This window comes from Octodon degus, unplaced genomic scaffold (genome assembly GCF_000260255.1).
Source record: "Octodon degus isolate 3935 unplaced genomic scaffold, OctDeg1.0 scaffold00176, whole genome shotgun sequence".
NCBI classification, from domain to species: domain Eukaryota; kingdom Metazoa; phylum Chordata; class Mammalia; order Rodentia; family Octodontidae; genus Octodon; species Octodon degus.
In genome coordinates, this window is record NW_004524752.1 from 4,101,481 (window position 1) to 4,121,877 (window position 20,397).

Here is a 20,397-nt window from a genome sequence, read left to right on the forward strand (position 1 = left end):
GACAGGTAGCAGAGTCTTGGGTGGGTACTACTGAATTGGTCAGGAAGAGCATGTCTCAATAAAGTTCTGCTGGAAGAGAAAAAGGCAAGCCAAATGAATATATGGCATAAGAGCATTTCTTAGAGGGAGAAAGCAAGATGAAGAAATATTTTCATTAGAATAATCTAATTAGACCATCCATATAATTTTCAATTTAATTTTTATATACTCTCCCTTTTAAATCTAGTTTCTGGCACTGAAGAAGAGGTATCTTCCCTGGAAAATGATTTATTTTAGCAAGCAGCACATAGGTCTCTAAGTTAACCTATTTCACACTGGTGTAAGTAGGTGAAGAGAGATGACCATCACTTACGCCTACTTGTTTAGGGGAACCTATGTATTTGCTGGTGAAGCTATGCCACTGTATTGTGCTTTTATTGTTCTGGGAATTGAAGCTTCCTCTAATTTCACCCTTCTCTTAACTCTATATCTTTCTTTTCCCAATTTTTTTTCCCAATATAAACACATTGTATTTTATTTACCCTACTAATTAGAAAATTAAATCTCTTTTAAAACTACATATTAAGCAAACAAAAAATAAAGCAAAAAAAGGAATTAAAGTCATTTTTTAAAATCAAGGAGACAAAGGTAATAAAAATAAATGAAAGAAAATTACTAAGAAAATAGTATGGGAGGATCAAATTGAATTATTCTAAAGCAGAGTAAGTTTGATGATTTGCAAAATACTGTATTTAGAAGGAACTTTTACTGTGGTATCCTTTTCCCTCAAGGCAACTGCGCTCACTTCCATAAAGGAGGCTGGTGGTACAATGCCTGTGCTCATTCCAATCTGAATGGAGTGTGGTACAGAGGAGGCCAATACAGAAGCAAACACCAAGATGGGATTTTCTGGGCTGAATACAGAGGCGGGTCATACTCCCTGAGAGCAGTTCAGATGATGATAAAGCCTATTGACTGAGGAGAGAAGGTTTCCAATTTAAGCCACACAAAATTCCTAATTCTTCAGTTTCCCAAACTGTAAATGCTACATGTATATTACTTTGCAAAATTTATTTCTATATAGTTTGTAAAATGAATTTTTCTACAACTAGAAAAAAGATCTGTGAACGTAGTTTTCAGTATACTTCAGATAATTATTTGTATCCATATTCTAGTTATTTCAAAAATTATATTGAGTGAACACAGGTAAAGTTTATTTTCTAAAGTGTAAATATTTGTCATAATGTAAAACAAATCTTAGTATTTTAAATAAAAATTACATGTTCAAGATATTTAACAATTTACTTTAAAAATGTAAGAATGATCTAACTTCCAATGAAAAAATAATTTTAAGATTTCAGTGAAGTAATGCATTTTATTTATAAAAGTACAGACAGGAAATTAGAGAAATCTCTAGTTTTGCCAATAAAAATGCTTTTTCCATTGAATAAAAATGCTTTCAAATTGAATTTGTTGCATTCCCATTTAATAATAATGTTACATTTGACTTGTTGGTGTATGTTATGATTTCCCCCAAAGAACTAGATGATCCACACTGTGAAATACTTACTTTAAAAATGAAGCAACAACAATAACAACAAAAAACCCACCACAAATAACACATACATTATTTAAATGGGAAATTCATCAAGAAACATATACAAATAAATTTCTTCTATGAAATGATGAACAAAATTTCCTGCAATGCATTTTTTTAAATACCAGGGAATGAACTCAGGACCTTGTGCTTGCTGAGCACAAGTGGCAGGTGCTTATGCCACTATGCTATTTTCCTAGCCTCCTGGAATGCAGGAGTAAATGCTGATATTATTAAAATGCAGAATATTTGGTGTACCGAAGTTTTATACACTTAAATTATAATTTAAAATATATCTATTAGTGTTCTTGTACCTCTAATTTTTTGGTCTTTTCTGTTGAAAAAAATCCTATCTGCAACTCAAGTCTAAAAGCTTGGACAGCTTCACAAGTATTGGTATTAAAGGAGCTTTAGGGAACTGTTACATTGTCCCAACAATGAGGATCCAATAGCTTTAGAGCAGAGTCCACAGGGGTGCAGCTAGTCCAAAATGTTAATTCCACTTATAGTGTGTGAGTAATTTTAGTTTAGCCTTACTTTGCCTCTAACTCATTATTACAATTAATAACTTTACTAGGATCTTCTGAGACACCCGCCTTCCAAAAATAAATTTATTACTTAGAGATCACTCTAAGGTTTTTTTAATTTGCTCAAAAACTTACAAAAATCCAGAAACACCAATAGTTGGAACTGGCAAAGACATTAAAACTGGAGAGATCTGATTCTGTCTATGATTTATATGCAAAGCCTTACAGCTGCTACTTTTATTTATTTCATATATGTTCTCCAGTAACTAACATAGGAATAAAATTAATAAAGCTCTACCCTCAGTTCTTTTGTATCAGAAGTCGGTCTAAACTAAACTTCAGAAAATATATCAAAAGAACATCAGAAGAAGTTTAAATATATGAGAGGGTCTAAATGAATATAAATGAAGTAATGGAAAAGGGGAATGTAATCTTGGCTAAAGAAAAAGCTAGGGCTAGCTGCCACTTGTTCAGAATTCATGCTCAGGATCCAAAAGAAAAGGACTAAATATGATCTACTGCTGTTTTAGAACAGAATATATAATAATATATAATCAAAACAATAGAATAGTGTCTACAAATCAAAGAAATGAATAAAACTTTAAAGTATGAAAAGTCAATGACATTTTTTCACGATTAGCTATTTTTTGAGATGACTGTCACATCCTTTCACGTATTTAGTCAAATACTCCAAAAAGAAAGGAAAATATTCCATTAATTCCAAAAGAACTATATAGCAAACCTTAGTCTTTGTTGAAAGTACCTGCATTTTAAATAGATGTATATAGCTTAAGAAAATTTTTTTTCCTTCTGTCTTTTTGAGACAGGGTCTCAGTATGCCATTTAGGCTGACCGTGGGCTCACTTTGAAGCTCAGGCTGGTCTGGGGCTAGCAACCATCTTCCTGCCTCAGCCTCCCAAGTGCTGGGATTATGGGTGTGCACCACCATGCCTGGCTAAAAATTTCTAAAAGTAATGTGAAACTATATTCTACTTGAGAAATCAATATTCAACACAATATATGAAAAAAAAAAAGACCTAATAAAACTCAGATTCTTCTAAATTCAGGTATACTTTTAAAATTTTCACCACCTGTGATGAGTATAGTACTATAAAGCAAAAGACAGTTATACATCTCTTCCATTAATGGCAAGGACAAAATCCATTTCACTCATATTTAGCACCAAACACAGCACTATGCAAATGCTGGTTGCCAGCTGAGACATTAAAAGAAAATGGGGTGAGTAAACAAACAGTTGACTTACAAAAATGTTACATGTAGGACGTGGTGGTGTATGCCTGTAATCCCAGAACTCAGGATGATGAGATAAGAGGACTGCTATGAGTTTGAGGCCAGCCTGGGATACACAGTGAGTTCAAGGTCAACCTGAACTACATATGAAATCCTTCTCAGAAAAAAAAAAAATAAAAGAAAAACTCATACACATATTTATTGTATTTAAACAGAAATTAAAACAAAGTTGTAGGAACAATGAGAAAAGCCAACAGAATCATTTATTAATTACTTTGACAAATATTACGTATACTAAATGCTTACTTTTGCTTATCCATAAGAACAAAGCCTTGAACCAAGACAAAAAAGGGCCTAAGCTCTTGCTGGGGATGAGGTACATTAATGAACATATCATTACAGAAATAAAAGCAGAGTATTTTTCAGAGAAGGGCACTATACTGAAGAAAGTTAATGAATCTTTTCTTAAAAGAAAATCTTAATTAAATGCTTCTTATAATAACCTGACATTTTCAGTTGGCAAAAAGAGGAAGAGGGGAGTGGAGTTGTCTCTTTCAGAGAAAGGAAGAATTCTATCTAGATATAGTGCAGTCATGTACTGTGGAAAGGATGGAGATTTTGCAAAAAATTCTCTGTAATATCTTGCTTCTACTCAACAGTAAGTAATATACAATACTAAAATAATTTACTTTTAATATGCTATGTAATTATTGATTTTCAATAAAGTTAATGAAAAAAATTTACTTATTTTTATAGTTATAAAAATATGCTTTCTTTTCCAGTAAACATCCTAATCTAGTTGAGGTACTACTGCATTTTCCTATTTTATATGAATAAAGTAGAAATAAGGTGCGGCAAATACACATGAAAGCGTATTTATCATGTTTCACATAACTAAATTATTTTAGTATGACGTACATTTTCTCTTTGCAGCAAAGCACAATTTCCCATGCCAAATTCCTCAACAAGCCCCTTAAGATTATTTATTCTCCAATGACAAGAACAAATGAGTGCTGTTAATGATTTTCAGATTTAAAACAATAATTCTCATATAAAACAAATTTTTCCTTAAGATTTGCCAAACCATTTCTCTCTTGACAAATTGTATCTTTGTTCTAAGAATTTTTCACTGTATTGTCCAAGATGACTAATTTTTTACTTTGAGTGCAAACCAAAAGAAGAGACAATTTTTTCAAGAGATGAGTAGAAAGCCAAGACTACATTTTCTACTGCTTATAATTTAATCCATATTGAGTTACTGATGCATTTTGCAGTATAAAGAGTTTAAACATCATTTAATGCCTCTTTTTTAGGTTTCACAAAGAATGTTTCTTTTTTTTTTTTCCCTTATATATTTGGGTACAGAGTCTCACTATGCAGCTCAGACTCGTAGTGATCCCTCCTGTTTTAACCTCCCCAGAGCTGAGATTACAGGTGTGCACCGCCACACCCGTTCTCCAGGGAATCGAACCTGGGACCCTGTGCTTGTTTAAGCAGGCACTTAGTCAACTGAGTCATCTCACTGGTTCTAGAATGCTTGCCTTTGATAATTATTTTCAGCAGAAAAAATTTTCACCTCTCTCATATTAATAGATCATTATTTGCTCCTTTTGAATCTGAATCACAGATTATTTTGGTTGATAACTTTTTCCTTAAAAACCTCTGATAAATGCAATAGATAAATGCAAATTCTGTACATCCAAAGAACAGTTAAATGACACTACCATTTTAACAAAGAGCATCATTTTTGGAACATCTGCAGGCCAAGTTCTGTGCTATCAAAGATACAATATCTTCTTTTTTTTTTCCTCTTTTTTAGACAGGGTTTCACTACACAGTTCAAGCTGCCTTTGAACTCACTTCTGTAGCCCATGCTGGCCTCAAATTTGCAGTGATTCTCCTGCCTCAGCCTCCTGAGTGCATGTGCTGCCACATTAGACCTTATGCAGTCATCTTATTAACTTAATTTGGTAATTAAACTGTCTGTTTTCATATGAATGGGAAAAGATTCTAAAAATCAAGATTAAGTTAAACTTTAAAAATCAAAACCTAGGGCTGGCCAAATAGCTCAGCAGATTAAAGTGCCTGCTTAGGCAGGCACAGGGGCTTGGAGTTCAATCCCTGGGCCTGCCATGCTGGCCCCGCCCCGAGACGGCAATTAAGACTGGGTGTGGTGGCGTGTGCCTGTAATTCCAGCTCTTAGGAGGCTGTAAACAGGCGGATCACTATGAGTCTGATCTACACAGTGAGACCCTGTACACCCTGTCCTAAATTAAAAAAAAAAAATCAAGACCTAATTAAATTTAAGTGAGAACAAAATATGACAAAAATAAACATTAACTAATGTTAAAATTTCAGTTCTTCAACAACTCAATACTGAAAACCAGAAATTTTAAAAACAAGACACTTATGATGTGAATCAGGCAGTCAAAAGGCTGTATACAAAGTGTGCCTCACATTTCTTACGGAAGGATAAGTATGCTATAAATAAAATTACTCTGAAGGGTTGATACAAAACTGTCACTACACTCAAAGGATGATTTTTATGCTTGAAACAAACTATAAGTGAATAAGAGTAACTTATCTGAGTAATGTTTCATTTCTCAAGTGTATAGCGTTTATGCCAAATGGCTCACAATCGTCTCAATCCACTTGTTTCTCCATGTAACAGTACAGAGATGAAGTATATAAACACTTTTGATACCTAGAATTATGCAGGCGCTAAAGTATATGTTCTCCATTTTACCATGTGTTAAGGTTTTGGCCATTTTTTTTCCGTTTTAGTTTCAAATTCTTGGGTAGAACTCAGACAAGTCTCATCTTCTGCTAGAGAATGCAGGAAGTAGAGCTTCATCAACTGAAGCAGGCCACACGAAAATACATTTATTGTATTGAAACAGAAATTAAAACCATAGCAACAATGGGAAGAGCCAGAAAGGGATTTAGTTAGTTGAACTAACAAATATTTATTATATAATGCTCACTTTTACAAGCATCAGATAATGCTTTTTCCCTTGTTATCTCTCTGTATTTAAATGAGTATAAAACATGAATTTATATACATGATGTACATAAACATGATGGGACACACAGAATTTAAAAATTCATATTAGGTCACAACTTTGGGAAAACATAAAACAAATACTCCTAAACAAAAGGATTAATCTGTTTTGTCATTTTCTCATTTTTAATAAAAATAATTTTTGTCCAGAAAATACTGAAATTTAATGTGAAAAAGACAATTTAATGAGGAAAAAAATCCTATGATCAGTACATTTTAGCATGAGAGCTGAGCAGGTATAAACGGAGCATACTAAGCTACAACTTCATGGCAGATTTTTCATTAAGTGTCAGGGCTCTGAGTCAGAGCTTTCATCTTTTTGGACCTTAGCTTTTTCAACTGTGAAATAAATGAACTAAAAGGCATCAATATAAACCCACCCACCCCTAAGAACATGATTCTGATCCTGCACATGCTTTTCCAGACAAACAGAACAAACTTCAAAGTCGACGATTCTATAGCTAAGTACACTACAGCAGAGCTCCTTTGAAACTAAGGATTGTCAATTCTCAGTCTATTGTAATGTTTTTCATGCAATAAAAAGCTTGTTTTGTGAATTATGAAGTTATTTTTTTTAAATCCTCTATTCTCTTTTCCCCTAAACTAAATATATTCAAGTATGAGAACAGCCAAGATCACCATAAAAAGCAGAACACATGGCTGCATGTGGAAGTTCACATCTGTAATACTAGTCACTCAAGAGGTAGAGCAGGAGGATCACCAATATGAGGCCAGTCTGGAACACATAGACGCTGTCTCAAAAAAAAAAAAAAAAAGGCAAACACATACTGTGTAGTGGTCCTCACTGTATTACGCTTAAGGGCATTTTGCTTTCAGCACTGGGAACCCAGCACGTGACTCCCTTTCCCAGTGGAATCCTAGGAAGCCCTGTAATGTTGGATGAATTCAACTTTTCTACAGAGACTAAACAACTGAATAGATATGTATCTACTGTCTCTGTCCCTTATATTCTAAACATTGGTAAAGATTTCAAAGTTTATGAACTCTCAACACTTTTCATTACTGTTATCATTTTTCTTGAAATTAAGTGTAGGCAGTTAGATAAAAGAGCAAAAACGGGAACCACAGATACTAGAAACAAAGAAAGGCTTTTTTTTAATTTTTTTTAGGTGGAACCGGGGATTGAACTCAGGCCTTTGCACTTGCCAGGGAAACAAACAAAGGCTTATTGCTTCAATACCCTACAGAAGATCAAATCAACTTCATTTATCCTAAAAATATATAAACTTCTTTATGTTTAATTGAAGACAAATTTAATGGACAGTTTGTGCAAGACTTATTTTCACTCAAAATCTAACAGTCTTATTCAAATTTTGTTGAAAATAATCATTATTGGTTAAATAGTTCTTGGAATCTATAAACAATGGTAAGATAATAGTAAAGAGACAAATTTACAGAAATGAGCTAAACTAAATTTCCAGTTAAACAACTGATTTCACCCAGCTAAACAATAATACTGGTATTTATTGAAACTACTCTTTACAGTAAAATATCTTCCAATGATATAAGAATTTGGATCAATGTCTTCAGTGAGTGTATTAAACTTCAATGTAAGTTAATGTTTTATTCTTTAAGAGTGTTATTAAAACATCTAAAGCACACCATTTTCACCACATGGCTCATTTGTATGAAAAAAGGCTAATTAAATATGAAAACACATTTCAGGTAATGAGGATGATAACTGTCATTTTTTTCAGCTTAGCAATCTTGCAGTAATTTATTTTCAAGACACATAAACTAAAAAAATGCCTTGAATTTTTTATGTACTAAATAAGGAAGAGCAACAACTAGGAACAATAAACACAGTAATATAACTCACCTAAATAGGGAATGCAAGGTGTCATCTTTAAGCTACTTATATAGTCTCTGAGTCTTTTGTAGTTATCTTCTTTACTCATTACATACTCTAATTTTTCAAAAGTAGTTTTGTCTTTTCGACTTAATAACTAAAAAACAAACAGAAAAGCCTAAGTTATTTACAAGTTCCATTTTATTGTAGCAAAGACCTGAAGTTGTATTTACTATAAATTTGGATTTTAATTTAAGTTATACTTTCCTTAATTATATTTTGCTTAATATACAAATAAAAAATCAGATGTCTATTAATAACTCAAATTATTTATAAATGTACATAATTAACTAATAAAATACATTATATTTCTCATCTTTACTATTTTAAATGATTAAGCAATTTGTTGATCATTTTTATAAAACATAATTATACACTCATTCAGGTCTAATGTCTAAATATTTTATTGACTACCTCCCCAAAGATAAGGTCATTTTTGCATAATCATAAAGAAATACTGAATTTTCTAAGTAGCAACTTTCCTTGAGCATTTTAATGTTGGCTAGTCCTAATAAAACTTTTGATTCCCTAGTTTTGAACTTGACAAGACCTTCTGCCTTGGTCAGCACTTCATGCCCACAGCATGAGAAGAGGCTTGAGGGGCAAACGTGTAGTGCATGAGCGCTGGCTGAGACCAGTGGGGCTTACGAAGGGCAGGAGAAGACATGCAAGGTTCATCAGTCGCCACATATTAACTACAAGGTTCAGAAATTTTTTTAAATCATATCAGAGACCAATAAAATTTTTTTCTTTAAATGTATGCAGCACCTATTTCATTATATGTTACAAGATTTCACTTTATTTCATGTCAGAATATCAGTGTTATTTTACAGCATGCAGACACTTCTACTATGTAACTATCAACTAATTTTCTTATGATGTCGACAGAAAAATCTGAATGAAGACGAGCACGCTATGAATTCAAATGTGACCACAGGATTAGCAGAATATATTAATACTCTCCAGTCATGCACTCATTCATAAATACGTATGCTTTTTTAACTCTCACAATCTGGCTATGGAGAGAATATTCTGATGTAGTCTTCCCTACAAATAGTTCAGTCAGAATCTACTTTTTATGATTAAGCAATTTTAAGTGTGTCAACACAAATTATTTACACCTAATTTCTATCACAAAAATGAATAATATTGCCTCTTTAAAATATGGTTTCAATGAATCTTTTGCTTTCATGTTTTAGAAAAAAATTTCCATTGTCTAACAGTTTTATTATCTTTCTCTATATCCATTTCAAAGCAATTTATTAGCATTCTCCAGTAAGGTACAAAACTCTGCTTGCTACCAATCAACCATTTTGAATAACAAAGTATTCAGACAAGCAAAACAGTTACAAAATGTTGTAGAAATAACAATAAACCAATCATAATGCACACACTCAAAAACACATACTAAGAGAAATAAATTATTTGAAATGCTTAACTGATCTTGCTACATATGAAATACAAAATCACAGTAAAAGTCTACTTTTGAAATGTTCATAATAAACCAGTAACCAGATTAGTAAGATTCAATTATGCAGTAGAATTAACAGATGAATATAAAGCAACATTTCAATGCAGATATTTCCCTAGTGATACTCAGAACCTTGATATGACTATGAAGGCCTTTCTTTCTCAGTTTTGGTGTTTGTATTATCTTTTATATCACTTTATTATATTCTCCTTACTAGAAAGGAAAAGAAAAAAAAAGAAAGAAAGAAAAGTAGTTCTTAATATTATAACTCCCCAGGTCATAAGTAGTCTTTCTGGCCAAGAATATAAAAACCGAAAGAAAAACTCTTCATGTTTCCATTGGGATTACTGAAAAAGAGAACCACAGAGTTCTAGACATATGTTTATCCATCCAACACCACAATACACCTGTTCATGCCAGGTGTGGTGGCCCATGCCTATAATCCCAACACCTGGGAGACTGGGGCAGGAGATTCGCCATGAGTTTGAGGTCAGGCTGGGCTACATACTGAGTTCAAGACCAGCTTGAACTATACATACAACGAGACCCTGTCTCAAAAAACAAAACAAAACAAAAAAACCCAAAACAGACACATAGACACACATGCAAAAAAACAGTATGTTTACTCATGTCAGTCACTATTAAGAAATGTGTGACTCAACAGATTATCCCTCATACCTTGATTTGTATTCCTGTACAATATGTATAAAGATATTTACTTGCATAAGTATTCATCTATGACTTTGGGTACAGATTATAATCTGTATAATTATAATATAATAACTAATTATTGATCAAGACATCAATAATTATTTGTTACTGGTATGAGTTGTTAAATTATTTTAAATTTTATACCAAATATATATGCATTATCCTCGTACATAAGAACTACACACCAGTATCGTACCTACCTATACATTCCTTCTATATCTCACTCTTTTGACTATCTTTAAGAATGTGAGGCTTTTATCAGTAAATGGATATAACTAGAAACCATACTCCTTTTTAACATCTTTTATTTATGTATTTGGTACTGGATCTCACTATACAGTCCAGATTCATAGTGATGCTCCTGTCTCAACCTCCCCAGTGCTGGGATTACAGGTGTGCACCACCACATCCAGTTTCGCTGTCTGGCACAGTGCAAGGCTAGCATGGCATCTAGGACCAGAGATCGAACCTGGGTCCTTGTGTTTGCCAGGCAGGTGCTTAAGCCACCGAGCTATCTACCCAGTCCTGAGACCATACTCTTTTAGTGAAATAAATCAGACCTGCATGTGTAAACACTGTATTGTCTCCATAGTGTAAGAACCTGAATGAGTAAATAAAATTGGGGGTACAATAGGTACTGTGAAACGGGAATGAACCTATTCATTTTTTTTTTTTTAATGTATTCAGTACAGGGTCCACAGGGTCTCACGATACAGATCGGACTCGTAGTGATTCTCCTGTTTTCAGCCTCCCAAGAGCTGGAATTACAAGGGTGCTCCATCATGCCCAGTTTCAATCGCCTCTCAGCACACCCTGGGGGCAGGAATGGCACAGCACACCAGGGATTGAACCCTGGCTGCTGCACTCTGCTTAAGCAGGTGCTTTAGTCCACTGAACTATCTGGCTAGCCCTGGAATGAACCTATTCAAAAAGAAGGAATTACTGAGATAAGGTGGAGAACAGGAAATGGAATGGGGAAAAGAGATATAAGATATATCTATGTATATAAGCAGGATGGTCTGGATAATTGTACTGTCTAGTTTTGCTGGTCTATGGAAAGGAGCAATTAATGTTTAATTTTTTGTTTTTTCATTTTCCCCCTTTTTCTCTTTTAATTTCTTTAATCTCTCTCTCTCTCTCTCTCTCTCTCTCTCTCTCTCTCTCTCTCTCTCCCTCTCTCTTTCTTCCTTCTTCCCCCTTCCCCTCTCCCTCTGCGTCTCTCTCTCCCCTCTTTCCTTTGGTACTGGGGATTGAACTCAGGACTTTGAGCTTGCCAGGCAAGTGCTTATTCTACTGAGCTATGTCCCTGGCCCTCTCTTTAATTTCTTACACTTTTTTTTTCTTTCTTTTCCCAATTTTGCATGCATGTATCTGACAATCTGAACAAGTAATTTGAAAACAACACTATGTAATACAACCAATACTGTTCAATTCATATTTTGTTTAGCGAAATTCTATATCATTTCTATTCTTCAACTATTTTGTACTCTTTAAAAATAAATAAAAGGGCCAGGGAGATGGCTCAATAGAATGAGCACTTGCCTGAGTTTAGTCCCTGGTTCTGCCAAAAAAAAAAAAAAATAAATAAATAAATAAATAAATAAAATAAATAAAAGTAACCAGCAACAACAATGCTAAATCTTGAGGGCATCATTTTCTTACATTTTATTTTATTCTGAGTACAAAGTACCATAAACTGTTTATATCCATCACTGGGCTACCCCTTACAACATGACAAATGTTTTGTTGTTCTCTTAACATTTGATGCTAAGATTTCATTCACGAAGTTGCAGGTAGCTGTACATCACACATTTTTATTGCTTCCACATGTACTTTCTTTTCTAAAAATATCCTTATAAGTGCTTATTTTGTTTCTTTATTTTATTAGAGCTTGTTAGGTTTGTTACAGTTCTTATTGACAAAATTTTGATCAGTTACACCTGTTGTACCTATCCCCTGGCTCCTGCTGTCTTTTCAATTTTCTTTGAAGTATGTTTTGATAAGCAGAAAATATATCCATCTTTTCTTTCATTTCTGGAACATTGTGTCTTAACCAAAAAAAAAAAAAAAAAACCCTTTACCTCTGCCATACCAAACCAGAAATAATCACTCATTTTTCTTCCCAAAGCTTTTAAAGTTTTGCACCTCACGGTCATCTGACAATGCTGACAATGATTTTTGTAAGTGGTGCAGGGGATAACCTTTATTTTTGTCTTATTAACCTATTTTCCAGTTCCAATTAATAAATGATCTATTTCTTCTCAGATTTACAATGCTTTGATTGGTCACATCAGCATTTTAAACAAAGGCTCTATTTCTAACTTCTTTATTGTTTTTGCATTGGTATAAATATTTAAACCTGCTCAAGTCCTATACTGCCCAAACTGCACAACAGATCTGATATCCATCACAAGGCCCATGTCCCTGATCTCCATTTTTTTCCTTCAGGACCTCTTCCTCCTATATCTGTGCATTTCCATATAAATTTTATAATCAATCTTATTCCTCCAGTATTATTAGGATGTAAGTGACAAGTAAAATTGCATTTAGATGTATGTTTTGAGGTATAATATATCATCATGTTGTGTATTAGAGCTCCAGAATTTAACTCAGTATAGTACTACAACACTGTACCCACTGACCAAAATCTCCCAGTTTTATCGACACCCCAAATTATCCTTCTATTCTTTGTCCTTTTGATTTCACTCAGGATAATATTCTCTTAGTCCATTCCTGTTGCAAGGGACAAATTTTCCTTCTTTTGAAGGCTAATAGTACTTTACTACACTCTTAATCCAATTGTCTATTGACAGACCCTTAGGTTGCTTCCATATCTTAACTACTGTCAGTACTTTAGCAATGAGCATACTCTTTCACATATAGAATTTTCAGTTTGAAGGTTTCAGTCCATGCTCATTTGGCCTATAGCTTTGGGCCTGTGGTACAGGAGAACGTCATGGTAGGGAGTGCTTTGTTGAGCAAAGCTGCTAATCTCTCAGGATATTTCAATGCTGAAAAGAAACAGTAAGATGGGCATTCTTTTTCTTGAATTAAAGAGACTATGTCGATGTAGTAGTGAGTACAAGGGCAAATTCCGAAGATGCTGCCCAAAAGAAAAAAGTGGTTCTGGAAAAGGGGGTAAAGAGGGAGCAACCTCTGGAAGTGATAGTGCTGACAAGAAGGCTCAAGGCCCCAAAGGTGGTGGCAATACAGTAATGGTCCCATACATTCTATGTGAAAGACACAGCAAAATTATGGAAGCCATGGAAAAGTTAAAGTCTAGGATGAGATTCAGGGAAGTAGCCACACAGTGTAGTGAAGATAAAGCCAGGCAAGGGGGTGACTTGGGTTGGATGACCACAGGCTCTATGGTAGGACCATTTCAAGAAGCAGCCTTTGCCTTGCCTGTGAGTGGAATGGATAAGCCTGTGTTTACAGACCCACCAATTAAGACAAAGTTTGGATATCACATTATTATGGTTGAAAGGAGGAAATAAAATTGTATGGAAGATAAAAATAAATAAAATAAAGAGACCACCTCTGATATTTTCCTTATGGGATATTGCAGACTTCTGGGCACATTTGCTTTAATATTTTTTTAAAAATTCTTGGGGCTGGTGAGATGGCTCAGTGGTCTAAAGCACCTATTTGAACAAACTTAGCAAAGCAAAGGGACCACGGTTCAATCCCCCAGCACCACATGCCAGCCAACCGCGCTCTCTGGTGGCCTGAGCTGGCCACACACACACACACACACACACACACATAAATAAATAAAAATTTAAAAAAAAAATTCTTCATTCACCAAAAATTTTACCCCAATTAGAATTCAAACTCATTTTATGTTTTCTAACTTGACCCAATACAATCTTTCCAGTTGTACTTTCTGAAACGCATGCTGCTCCTGTGCAAAATCCCCACTTTTAACCTTTTCTCTAAGTATCTTCTTTCTTTGGCATCTTATAATTCAAGCCTAGAGGTGAGTTACACATAATCTTTGCCCCTTGTTCTCTAAAATCTCTTCCAACTTATCCCACTTTTCTCCCTAAAATCTTCCACCACCTATGAAGTTCAAGGCACTGGTAGATGAGTGCTTGCCAATGAAGTGTTGTGTGACGATGGAGACCTATGTGCTGTTTACTACAATAATCACCAGTCAACATGTGGCCCTTGAGCACTTGCAGTGTGGCTAGTATGGCTGAGGAAGTGAATTTTTAAATCTATTTTTAGTGATATGAATTTAATAGCCACATGTAGCTAGTGGCTCTTATATTAAACAAGAGAATACTAAATTGCAACATTTATGTCACTGGCCAACAAGTCATTTACCCTTTATATGTAGAAGACTTTAGAAGTTGGGAGAAAAAGAGTCACCAAAATTATCCTTATTAAAAATATTAGTGATTGTAATCTTCACAGAGATAATATTCCCAGTGGGCTGAGATTTCTGATTTCTTGATTTTTCCAGTCATCTCATTTTCCCATAATTTTCAGCTTTGTTCTTTCTGCCATCTTGAATATGAGTTACTTGACTCTATTGGGCCTTCTAATCTAGTAACCACACCACCTTTTCACTATTCATCACCTCCCTCATATACCTGGCTCAATAAAACAACTCGAATACAACTTTCTTTTTGATCTCTTGTGCTACCTTTGATCCCTCTGGTACAATTGTGGAAAAAAAAAAATCCCAATTCAGGTTAAATACAATTCTCACTATGTAGTGTTTAGTTACACTGTTGTAGCTGCCTCAAAATTTCAAGCTGATTCAAAATATTTACCTGTCATGTGCATTTTAACTGAAGAGCCAGAAGTTGCACAGTGCCAGCTTCACTGAGTAAGGAAATGCCATGTCTTTACCAGCCTGTCTCTCCATGGATAGCACCGAGCAACGGCATTCACCATATATATTTTTGTTTCAGTCTCACAAAGACACTTGCACAAGAAGACTTCTGAATTGCCTCAGAAAGTAGCAAGAATGAAGGGATAAGCGTATTCAAAGTGAGGGGGAGTACTCTGAAGGGATTAATGCCAATGTTTTTTACCACACTATAATATATTTTTATGTAAACATATACCATGTTTTGATCAGCTTTTGTATCTGCAGATATGAAAATCCATACCTTTACCTTGTCAAAATGATAGAATCAAATATGATTAACATAACATCAGAATGTGGAACAATATTATGATTCCATGTTTACCATCAGATTTTCTACTAGGCCTTAGGGAAAAAAAAAAAAACCTTAATATTTCTGACTAAAAATTAATGGAAGTATAAATCACTGAATTTTTTCAAATTTAAAATTTTCCTCAAGCCCATTAAAATCATAATCTTAACAATGAATACCATTTTTGCACTTATACTTTCCCACCAGGTGAACATGAAACATTGTACTGTCAAAGATGCCTTAAAAAGGTTACAAAAATGATTCCCAACAGGGCAGAAACCAAACACAGAATTGTAAGCTACCCATAAATTACCTGACTTATCTGATCTAACATTTCAGAGAAAATGTAAAGTTCAAAGTACAAAGCAATTTAAAACTTACCTACCACCATAATATTAATCATACTAAGAACTACCAAAACAAAACCTAATGTCTTTATTTCTTGAAGGAAAACTAACTTTTTATTAACTAAGAAAGATTACTTACCGCCCATGTTTTAGTTAACCTGAAAATTGGGGCACTCTGTAAGCCAGAAACCACTGCCATAAGTGCATGAAGATTATTCAGTTCGTACAGTTTCTAAGGATTTAAGAAAAAGGAAGAGAAGGTAAAAAGTTTAAAAATGAATACAAGACAATATAGATTGACAAGCACAATTTAGGCAATTGATAATGGTCTAGTGTTTAATTACTTTCATGGTTGAGATTTGTCTTCAGAAATATCTACTATGTTTACAGAAAGTTGTTTTTGGCACATGATTAAAATTATCTTCTAAACTGACCACTGTCGCCAAGCTCTGGGAATAAATCTACCTCTAATTGGTAGCATATTTAAAAAACGAGTAATGACTCAGGATCAAATTTACCTGGTATGATCATGTGCCCTGGTTCTAGAAAGCAGTCTCCTTCCTCATACTGAAAATACTACTGATCCTCAGTCTTATGTTTCAAGTTTCAAAATAGAGGCTACTCAAGATTTTGATTTGCTTTCCTGTCAAATACTCCATTATTTCAGGGTTAGAGTTCAAATATGGCTTTCACTGTCCTCAATTTTCTGCTTCCTCCTGCTTCAAACCTCAGATCCTTTGCTTTTTATTCATTCTGGTACATTGCTTTTATAGTCTGTACAGAAAATGCCTAACACTAGGTTCCATCAATTTGCTAAGAATTCTACTTCACATATATTGCTAATTTTCCTGACTTTATGACACTATATCCCAAAGGTTCTATCTAAAAACCAATTATTTTAGAACTTTCCTAACTCTGTTCCCAATTAAGCTCCAGGTCTAGAAAATGCAAGAGGTGAGGCACTTCACTGAAAACTAAAAGAAAGAAAGAAAGAAAGAAAGAAAGAAAGAAAGAAAGAAAGAAAGAAAGAAAATAAATAAATGAAACAGCATATAAATCTTTACTCAGAGAGTTGTATTATCTAGCTGGGGAACTATTTAATTATTAATGATATGTTAAGCATTTAGGGCAGAGTAGGCACTAAGTTAGATTCTGTATTTGTAAGAATGAAAAATAAACCCACAGAGAAGAAATTCTGCTATAAGACTACTGTTCCACTCTGCATGAGTTTCCAGTCTGTTGGAAATGCCCCACAGATTTCATACTTGCCACCCTCTACAATCATATGAACCAACTCCCTAAATCTCTTCATGTATTTTATATTTAAAGCTTTATACATATTTTCACAGAATGTTATTGGTCTTTGTGGAAAGTACTGATTCACACAATCTACTAAGGAAAAGACAGACCTACTAGTTTTATAAAAAACTGAATATAGAAAGCAGAGATCAGAACTGAGGGATCTAAGAGAATAAGAAAAATTATGGTCTGAGATAAAGGCAATGCTATCAGAGATAACTCAAAGTCTTAACACTCTAAAGAGGAATTAAATGATTATATAATGAAAAGGACACAGTAGGTTTAATGACCAAAATTTGATGATTTTTGAGTAGAACATAGAAGCAAAATTTTAAAACTTTACAGAAGTATCAAAAAAAAAATGGAAATTCACAATCTATGAGACAAGTCATTAATTTCTACTTTCCTATGTAGAAATTTCTTTCTTTACAAAGAAAGTTTCTGAATTTTCATGACACTTCTAAAAAATAACAAGTAGAAGGCAAGCTCTGCCACCTAGTGTCCCAGAATATATTAGAGTACAATTGTTTCCATGTGCTTAAGCAAACTGGGAAGAGTTATGAAACAGTAACTGCAAACATGGTATCCTCATTTTAACCTACTCTCTTTGTTCACAGATGACATAAATTATGCATTTATAATCATAAAGAACCAATGTGGCCATTATTAACCACATTTCTTAGTGATGAATTTAACATAAACTTTCCTTTTTTAGAATGTCTTTTTACAGTCAAATAGCTCAGCAGATTAAAGTGCCTGCTTAGGCAGATACAGCAGCCAGGGTTTAATGCCTGGCTTGCCATGCTGGCCCCACCTCCGGGGCGCCCTGAGATGGCAATTGAGACTGGTGTGGTGGTGTGCACCTGTAATCTCAGCTCTTTGGGAGGCTGAACACAGACAGATCACTACGAGTCCAATCTATGTAGCGACACCCTATAGACCCCTGAGATCCTGTAGACACTTACTAAAATTTTTTTTTTAAAAAGTCTTCTTAGTTCTCTCATACTGTATTATCTGTACCACACAATAGTTATTCAGTGAACATATTTGCTAACATCATCATATATTATTCTTTAAAAAATAAAAGAATTCTTGTTCTCCACATGTCTGGCAGGTAATCTATTTTGAAGTAAATTTAAAAATGGCTATCTATTCCTCTATTTAATCTTATATGGCTTTTCTCATCACCTTCAGAATAGTGTAATATTTTATAAATATCATACTTTAGCATAATCTGACTTCTACTGATCCAGTGAAACAGATGATGCAATAGGGAGGATATAAAAGAAAGGTGAAGAAAACAAGAAAAATAAAGAAAAAGGCATTTAACTTAGTAAAGAAGAAAAGAAAACAGACACATTAATCAACAGGATTTATTTTCCACTATCAATAAACAATAAAGTATGTCATGCAAATATTCACTTAAAATATTTCTGAATGACTGAACTAAAGTTTTTCTTACCTTAGCAGTTTTAATATAGTGGCTCAAAACTTCAGCTCTAATTTTCAATGTTTGAGCATGAAGAATCTCTCTAACAACCCAAAAGCTCACCTGAAAATAAAAATTAAAAATTGCAGGACAAGATTAATTTGCTAGGATCCAATTAGTAACAAAAAAGACCAGATGAATTTCTTACAGCTGCATTATAAAACAATGATTTGGGCCAGCAAGATAGCTCAGCAGACTAAAGAGCCTGCTTAGGCACATTCAGGGACTGCAGTTCAATTCCTGGCATCACATGTCATGCCAGCCCTGGCCCTAGCGCAGGGAAGGCTGAAAACAGGAGAATCACTATGAGTTTGAGCTGTGTACTGAGAACCTGTAACAACCAAATACATTTAAAAAATAAATAAATAAAAAATTAAAAAATGAAACGATTTATTTTCCCTTTAACATCACCAAGACACAATTTCCAAATATTGCATACTTTTCATATAATGATCCAGATACAGGTATGTATGTGTGCATACAAACACATACACAGACACCGTTAACTTGTAAAAGTTAACATGAAGTGTTAGGGAAAAGAGATTTCTATAAGAATGTAATACAATTAGAACAGTATAGCATAAACACTGTACAAATATAAGAGGTTTTTTCTTTACTATATTTTGAAGCATACCAGCAGAATTAGGAGAGATCTAAAAGCAAACCTTGCAAAAGCTACTTTTTGTGTGTGTGGCTAGATAGCCCTATGCTGCCATATAAGGCTTAAGATTTCAAGTTGTGATTAACACAAAATGTGTGTTTGTATCTCCAAGTTAGCATCTCCAATAAACAGTATATTTTAAAAAGTTTACAATACTTTTCTAATTCAATTAAACTATTTCTTGATTGCCTTAAAAAATTTAAAATTCATTCACCAGAAGGCAAACAAAACAGATATTATTAAATATTCTGGTGGAAAGTTTGCTTATCATACGATGTAATAAGTATATTATGTTTTCTTTTGTGCATTATGAAAACAGAACCAAAGTATTATAAGTTATTTCAAACTTTTACTAAAAAACAAGATGTGGTTAGAAATCTTAGTGTAAAAAGTAGAAGATAACACTATATCCTCAGCTAAGACCTTAGTAAAAATCTAAATTGTATGATATGATCACTGATTTTTATTTATTTATTTTCTATTTAGTACAGAGTCTATAGGGTCTCATAGATCAGACTTGTAGTGATCCTCCTGTTTATAGCCTCCCAAGCACTGGGATTACAGGTATGCAGCAACACACCCAGCCTCAACAGCCATATCAGCATGCCCTGGATGGCAGGCTCAGGGATTGAACTCCCAGCCTCTGTGTCTGCCTAAGCAGGTGATTTAATTAAATTTAATGGCAGACGATTTTTAAGAAAAATACAATGGTGATTTTAAAATACAAATTCTCTGTTACTGCTCTCATCAAGAGTTGTTATCTTTCTCAGGATAAATCCTGAGGGGATTTCACTGACCTTCTCAGACCAAAAAGCTACAACTCCTATTGCACAGGTCCTGCTTTACCTTGGTCTTATCCATCCAGTAGAAAACTATGAAGACGAAATATAGGAAGTAAAGCCATGCTGTTATGTTGAGCTGTGGGGGACTCAGGTCAATAATTTCTGACATTGCCAGTTAAAC

The 20,397-nt window shown here is 34.0% G+C and overlaps 2 protein-coding genes across 3 annotated transcripts in view; one reads left to right on the forward strand and one right to left on the reverse strand.

The window, feature by feature from the left end:
- The window catches only part of Angptl1 (angiopoietin like 1), a 20,636-nt gene extending 19,444 nt beyond the window's left edge, over window positions 1–1,192 (forward strand). For both annotated transcript variants that reach the window (XM_023703570.1, XM_004643449.2), the window contains one exon: window positions 771–1,192. In XM_023703570.1, the coding sequence (XP_023559338.1) occupies window positions 771–958 (188 nt within the window). In that variant the 3' untranslated portion in view covers window positions 959–1,192. The remainder of the gene's footprint in view (window positions 1–770) is intronic.
- Ralgps2 (Ral GEF with PH domain and SH3 binding motif 2) overlaps window positions 1–20,397 on the reverse strand; it is a 232,130-nt gene that overhangs the window by 92,745 nt on the left and 118,988 nt on the right. The window contains exons 6-11 of the mRNA XM_023703572.1: window positions 18,747–18,836; window positions 16,125–16,217; window positions 8,232–8,382; window positions 3,440–3,460; window positions 3,151–3,211; window positions 902–919 (exon numbers count right to left, since the gene is read on the reverse strand). Of these exons, the coding sequence (XP_023559340.1) occupies window positions 902–919; window positions 3,151–3,211; window positions 3,440–3,460; window positions 8,232–8,382; window positions 16,125–16,217; window positions 18,747–18,836 (434 nt within the window). The remainder of the gene's footprint in view (window positions 1–901; window positions 920–3,150; window positions 3,212–3,439; window positions 3,461–8,231; window positions 8,383–16,124; window positions 16,218–18,746; window positions 18,837–20,397) is intronic.